The following is a 7,533-nucleotide window of genomic DNA, read 5'->3' on the forward strand; positions in this document are numbered from 1 at the left end:
TTCTTTTTATTAAATATTCGTGTAGTACGTAAAGAAATATGAATGTTTTAGTTGGACTACTTTTTTCGCTTTGTAATAGATGGCGCTGTAATAGTCACAAACATATGGCTGACAATTTTAGACGAACAGTTGCTAACAAGTGGGTTTTATAAATTACAATACAGAACGTAGGTAAGTTTGCAACATTTTACTTCGGTTGTCCCAATGTGATACATGTACCTTTGTGAACTTAGCATTTGTCAGAACGCATGCTGTTACAGCGTTATTACCTGTAAATACCACATAAATGCAATAAATGCTCAAAATGATGTCCGTCAACCTCAATTCATTTGGCAATACGTGTAACGATATTCCTCTCCTCTCAACAGCGAGTTGTTCGCCTCCCGTAATGTTCGCACATGCATTGACATGCTGACGCATGTTGTCAGGCGTTGTCGGTGGGTCACGATAGCAAATATCCTTCACCTTTCCTTCCAGAAAGAAATCCAGGGACGTCAGATCCGGTGAACGTGCGGGCCATGGTATGGTGCTTCGACGAACAGTTCACCTGTCATGAAATATGCTATTCAATACCGCTTCAACCGCACGCGAGTTATGTACCGAACATCCATCATGTTGGAAGTACATCGCCATTCTGTCATGCAGTGAAACATCTTGTAGTAACATCGGAAGAACGTTACGTAGGAAATCAGCATACATTGCACTATTTAGATTGCGATAAAATGGGGGCCAATTATCCTTCCTCCAATAATTCCGCACCATATATTAACCCGTCAAGGTCGCTGATGTTCCACTTGTGGCAGCCATAGTGGATTTTCCGTTGCCCAATAGTGCATATTATGCCGGTTTACGTTACCACTGTTGGTTAATGACGCTTCGTCGTTAAAAGGGACGCGTGCGAAAAGTCTGTCATCGTCCCGTAATTTCTCTTGTGCCCAGTGGCAGAACTGCACACGACGTTCAAAGTCGTTTCCATACAATTCCTGGTGCATAGAAATACGGTACGGGTGCAATCGATGTTGATGTAGCATTCTCAACACCGACGTTTTTGAGATTCCCGATTCTCGCGCAATTTGCCCGCTGATGATGTGCGGATTAGCCGCGACAGCAGCTAAAACACCTACTTGGGCATCATCATTTGTTGCAGGTCGTGGTTGACATTTCACATGTGGCTGAACACTTCCTGTTTCCTTAAATAACGTAACTATCCGGCGGTCGGTCCGGACACTTGGATGATGTCGTCCAGGATAGCGAGCAGCATACATAGCACACGCCCGTTGGGCATTTTGATCGCAATAGCCATACATCAACACGATATCGACCTTTTCCGCAATTGGTAAGCGGTCCATTTTAACACGGGTAATATATCACGTATATTGAGCAAGCAGTAAAGGAAACAAAAGAAAAATTCAGAGTAGAGATTAAAATCCATGGAGAAGAAATAAAAACTTTGAGGTTCGCCGATGACATTGTAATTCTGTCAGAGACTTGGAAGAGCAGTTGAACGGAATGGATAGTGTCTTGAAAGGAGGATATAAGATGAACATCAACAAAAGCAAAACGAGGATAATGGAATGTAGTCGAATTAAGTCGGGTGATGCTGAAGGAATTAGATTAGGAAATGAGACACTTAAAGTAGTAAAGGAGTTTTGCTATTTCGGAGGCAAAATAACTGATGATGGTCGAAGTAGAGAGGATATAAAATGTAGACTTGCAATGGCAAGGAAAGCGTTTCTGAAGAAGAGAAATTTGTTAACATCGACTATAGATTTAAGTGTCAGGAAGTCGTTTCTGAAAGTATTTGTATGGAGTGTAGCCATGTATGGAAGTGAAACGTGGACGATAACTAGTTTGGACAAGAAGACAATAGAAGCTTTTGAAATGTGGTGCTACAGAAGAATGCTGAAGATTAGGTGGGTAGATCATATAACTAATGAGGAGGTATTGAATAGGTTTGGGGAGAAGAGAAGTTTGTGGCACAACTTGAGGCTAAAAGAAGGGATCGGTTGGTAGGACATGTTCTGAGGCATCAAGGGATCACAAATTTAGCATTGGAGGGCAGCGTGGAGGGTAAAAATAGTAGAGGGAGACCAAGAGATAAACAGATTCAGAAGGATGTAGGTTGCAGTAGGTACTGGGAGATGAAGAAGCTTGCACAGGATAGAGTAGCATGGAGAGCTGCATCAAACCAGTCTCAGGACTGAAGATCACAACAACAATATATCACGAAGCAAATACAGTCCGCACTGGCGGAATATTACGTGATACTACGTACTTATACGTTTGTGACTATTACAGCGCCATCTATCACAAAGCGAAGAAAGTGGTCCAACTAAAACATTCATGTATTTTTCGTAATACACGAATATGTGGTAAAATGGGGGTTCCTACTTTAAAAAAAGCAGTTGATATCCGTTTGACCTATGGCAGCGACATCTAGCGGGCCAACCATAGCGCCATCTCGTTTCCCCCTTCAAGCTAGACAAGTTTCGTCTTTGTAGTTTTTTCGTTTGACGCTTCTTTCGTGAGATATTTGGCCCGGCCGCGATCAATGGACCACCCTGTATACTGCGCGAGTCGAAATACCAGGTGCTTTTCTAAAAAATGACAGCAGAATCAGCTCTATGATTCGTCACAATGTATTCACGTATTAAAGATTTCGAAGCATCATGACAGAGACAGACTTACCAATGGTGGTGGGCTCGAGGTCTATCATGAGCGCGCGTGGCGAGATCTTGCCCGCTTCGGTCTGCGAGAAGAAGGTGGTGTAGCACTCGGTGTCGATGGCCACCTTGTCGGAGGGGATGCGGCCGTTGGGCTGTATGCCGTGCTCCAGGCAGTACAGCTCCCAGCACGCGCTGCCGATCTGCACGCCGGCCTGCCCGATGTGCACCGACACGCACTCCCGCTGCGAACACAGCGCCTTCCCGTTAATGTGTGTGTGTGGTTCGAGGTTTCCGGGCGCTAAACAGGTCATCAGCGCCCAAACGCATAGAAACAGTAACACTTGCGGTGAAGGGACGAAGACGGACAGCGAACAAGGAGAACGCCTAAAAGACACAGACCTGACGCAGTTCCAAATCCTCACATACAGAGGCAAGACAAGAGGAGAAGAAACGCACTAAAAAGGAAAGGAAACACAAGGAAAAGAGAACAGAAATCGAAGTGAAACAAGTAGGTAATCGTGACTGGCGGACCTCTTACCTAAAACCTGGGTGAGCCAGTCACCCAGCAGCACATTAAAATCCTCTCCCTAAAATCCAAGGCAACAAATTGGCCAGGACACAAAACCGTAAGACCTTAACCACAGTCGTTGCGTCGTCTTGCAAGATAGAGGGCAAATCCGGTGGCAAGGAAACCACCACCCTCTAGTCAGAGAATAAAGGACAGTCAAGTAAAATGTGGCGGACAGTAATCTGGACGCCACAAGCATTGCAGATTGGGGGATCCTCCCACCGGGGTAAAAAACCGTGCGTTAAGGGACTGTGCCCGATGTGGAGGCGAGTGAGGAGAGCCTCATCCCGCCTGCATGACTGGTAGGACGTACGCCATGGCCGCGTGGTGGCCTTGACCAGACGCAGCTTATTTTCACCGACTGCCAGCCACTCCTCTTCCCACTGACGCGTAACACGAAAACGCAGGAGGGAGGTAACAGCATGGAGGGGGACGGCACATTCAACAACGTGAGGGAGGGAACATGCATCTTTGGCAGCCACATCTGGCAGTTCGTTTCCCCTAATACCCACGTCCCCCGGCACCCAGCAGAAATAAACCTCCTTCCCCTACCGTTGCAGGTGGAGTAGGGCATCATGGATGTTCTGGACGACCGTATCCGCTGGGTACAAGTGTTGCATGGTGTGAAGGGCACTCAGTGAGTCAGAACAGATGAGAAACTTAAGACTGGGAACACATCTCATCTGCTCCAATGCCCGCAAGATCGCAAACAATTCGGCATCAAAAATGGTAAACGCCGCAGGAAGCTGTAACGTGACGACTCGATCAGGGAAAACAACAGCACAACCAACAGAGTCCCCCTGTTTCGAGCCATCCGTAAATACTGGTACATGGTCGGGATGCTGGTTTAAAATATCGTGAAATAAGGAGGTAAAAACAAACGCAGGAGTGGAGCTCCTCCAGTACTCTGAAAAGTCTAAAAGGACGCTGGGCCTCTGGAGCAACCAGGGAGGCAGGCGGGTAAAACCCTGGAGTTGGGATGCCACACGCTCCACACCCATTAAAAAGCGGGGAGGGGGGATACGCTAACTACGGTTTACGACACAAACCTGAGCGTTTGCCCGATGACGTTATCGACATGCCATGTTGACGTCAAACTTTCGCCCTCGTTTGTGGACCGAATCTGAAGAACAGGTCGCTGAAGAAACAACGCCGTGTAACAGACAATTACGACCAACAGATTCATAAGAGTCGTAAATGAATTGTCTCGATTAGAATGATGTACTCCACCCCAAGGAGCACGGATGCCGAAAACATCGCTCACGCAGAACGCAGCTCACACTTTTCTCACATGAAGTCCTGTAAGTCTTGGATCAAGGCAATCACGCAGATGCACTATTTCTTGATTTCCGAAAAAGCATTTGACTCAATACCACATCTTCGTGTGTTGTCAAAAGTACGATCGTATGGGGCATCAAGCGAAATTTGTTACTGGATTGAGGATTTTTTAGCAAGGAGGATGCAGCACATTATCTTGGATGGAGAGTGATCCTCAGATTTAGATGTAAATTCGAATGTACCGTAGGCAAGCGTGTTGGGACTTTTGCTGTTCGTGTTGTATAATCAAGACGTTGTGGATAATATAATAGTAATCCCAGACCTTTCGCAGATAATGCAGTTATCTATAATGAAGTACTGCCTGAAAGAAGCATTAATATTCAGTCAGATCTTGATATGATTTCAAAGTGATGCAAAGATTGACAACTTGTTTTAAATGTTCATAAAAGTAAAATTGTGCACTTCACAAAACGAAAAAAGCGTAGGATCCTATGAATATAGTATCAGTGAGTCATCGCTGGAATCTGTCACTTCATACAAATACAGTGTGTGAGACTTTGTAGGGATATGAAATGGAACGTTCACATAAGCTGAGTGGTAGTCGTCGCTTTATTGCTAGAATGCTGGAGAAATGCAGTCTACAAAAGAGATTGCTTACAAATCTCTCTGCAACCCATTATAGAATATTGCCCAAATGTGTGAGTCCCGTACCAAATAAGACTAACAGGGAATATTGAACGTATACAAACAAGGGTAACACGAACGGTCACATGTTTGTTTGACCCTTGAGGAAGTATCACAGAGATGCTGAAGAAACTGAACTGGCAGACTCTTGAAGATAGAAGCCAACTTTTCCGAGAAATTTCACTAACAAAGTTTCAAGAACGGCTTCATTGAGGGCTCTGGGAATATACTACACCCTTACGTATCGCACTCATAGGGATCGTGATGACAAGCTTAGATTAATTACAGCACAGACGAAGGCATGTAAACAATAGTTCTTCCTGCGATCAATACGAGAATGGAACGGGAAGAAACTAATAACTGGTACAGTGGGACGTACTCTCTACCATGCACTTCCCAGTCGTTTGCCGAGAACAGATGTAGATTACTTGGCAAAATGTTAAAACATTTTCTTGAAGCAATATACCTTAACGACTGCAGTACTTTTAGAACCATACTTTCAAAACAGAAGTTATGTTGTCGTGCGTTCTTTCCTGCTTCGTCATCGAACTGGAGGTATGGAGTGTGAATGAAGTGATTAAAACAAAGCAGAATGGAAGCGCTCGTGGCAGAGATATGGATTAACTGATCAATATTGCTTTTGATATACGGATACTGCAAGTACCATATTCCTTTTGTAAGGAGTCCATACATTTGTATTCCACTGTGCTACTGTAACTTCATTTAAACTCCACACCTGTACTTCGATCATGAATAAGGTAAGAACATACGACAAAACAGCAACTTCTGTTTGAAAAGTCTGCATGCATGATTCTTGCGAATCAGCTAATCGTAATTGTCTGTTAGACAGTATCGATATTGTCTCTTCAGCGATCTGTGGCGCTGCAGTTTTCGATTCATTAACTAACAGTCATCGATTGTTTACAAATGCAGAATTTCACTGATAAATTGGCGGAAGAACGGGCACATATGTGTATTTTAAAATTTATTTTAATTTGACAAAATTAAATACTCCTCCTAAAAACACTCTTAGTATAGAAATGCATTTATTAACATACACTGACTGAGGGGCAGCTAGACTTTTGAGTACATTGGTATTTGACAGTTAGAGCCCCTATAGGATTGTGGTCAGTCAGTGACACTCTTGAGCTGCCACTTTCTGCCAATGCGAATGTCATTGCATGTACTAATTCTGCACAGTTTGCTAGCCTTTTGAGAATAGCTAATTTGTTGTTATCATTTGGTTTAAGAGAGCGCGTGGTGGTTGTGACTGGCATCGTAGTATTTAAATATAAAGCAAATAAATCAAAGAGAACGAAATTCACGACAGGAAGAAACTTTAAAAAAATAGAGGAGCATATGAAGCTCTTCGAAAATGTGTCTAAAGATAGAACTGAAACATTTTGAAAATGGTTTGTATTAAGCAGTCTCAGGAAAATACTAACTGTTCCTGTCAACACCTGTGGTATGAGAAGAAAAAAGACGCATTCAAAATAAAATATTAGTCCCCAACCAATGCATGGGTTGCCTTCTCATAATCAAAGTAAACGCATTCTCCCACTATACACATGCACTCAAATAAATGAAAAGCTGCCGAATGCTTTCTTCCACTCTCTACACACCCTCAATAAATGCCTCGTCACCAATCAAAACGTAGCTGCTCCCTCATAAATGAAGTGGATACACTCTTTCAAATGGGCCTGGAGGAGGCAATCGTGTGTCAGAGGACATTATCCAATCCAGCGGTCAGTTAGAATGACTTGATCTCGTCTCTGTGGCAGTATGATGATACCGATTGTGAAAAAGTAATAAGTGAAGATGTTCAACATCAATATCAGCGCCGTTGTTGGATATGGATATTTCTTGTTTTGTAACAATTCACAACCACACTGCCACATTCTAGCCCAAGTTACACCCTGGCTATGCTGCAGGTCAGTCTGTCACAACAATCAAGAAGGGGTTCGGCAGCCCTATCTTACTTGTGTCATGTCTGGTAACACGGTGAAAGTCTTGCCTCTCAGACGATGATGTCATAGTGACACAGAAAGGCTACGGAGCAGTGTCATAGACAATATATGAGAAATCGTCAGATCATTGCAATATGGGCGATATTCACATATTACCAGGTTCTTGTGAATGTTTGGCAGCATCTGTGCTTGTCGCTATTGTATTCACTACCCGATGCTTGTTGTTGCTCAGTTCCAGGGACACCTCATCCTAATGATAGTGTACCTGTTGTCTCAGCCCTGAGGGCAGTGCATGTGAAGGGAGGGAGCAAAGCGTCACAGGAGCCTTCTCGGCTGCGCTTAACCCCTAAATACCTTGATGCACAGCTCA

The 7,533-nt window shown here is 44.0% G+C and overlaps 1 protein-coding gene across 1 annotated transcript in view; it reads right to left on the reverse strand.

Moving 5' to 3' along the window:
• The window catches only part of LOC124796161 (tubulin alpha-8 chain-like), a 76,082-nt gene extending 69,609 nt beyond the window's left edge, over window positions 1–6,473 (reverse strand). Inside the window, exons 1-2 of the mRNA XM_047260252.1 lie at window positions 6,261–6,473; window positions 2,689–2,923 (exon numbers count right to left, since the gene is read on the reverse strand). Of these exons, the coding sequence (XP_047116208.1) occupies window positions 2,689–2,923; window positions 6,261–6,473 (448 nt within the window). The remainder of the gene's footprint in view (window positions 1–2,688; window positions 2,924–6,260) is intronic.
• Window positions 6,474–7,533: the final 1,060 nt, after the last annotated feature.

This window comes from Schistocerca piceifrons, chromosome 4, assembly GCF_021461385.2.
Source record: "Schistocerca piceifrons isolate TAMUIC-IGC-003096 chromosome 4, iqSchPice1.1, whole genome shotgun sequence".
Taxonomy (NCBI): Eukaryota; Metazoa; Arthropoda; class Insecta; order Orthoptera; family Acrididae; genus Schistocerca; species Schistocerca piceifrons.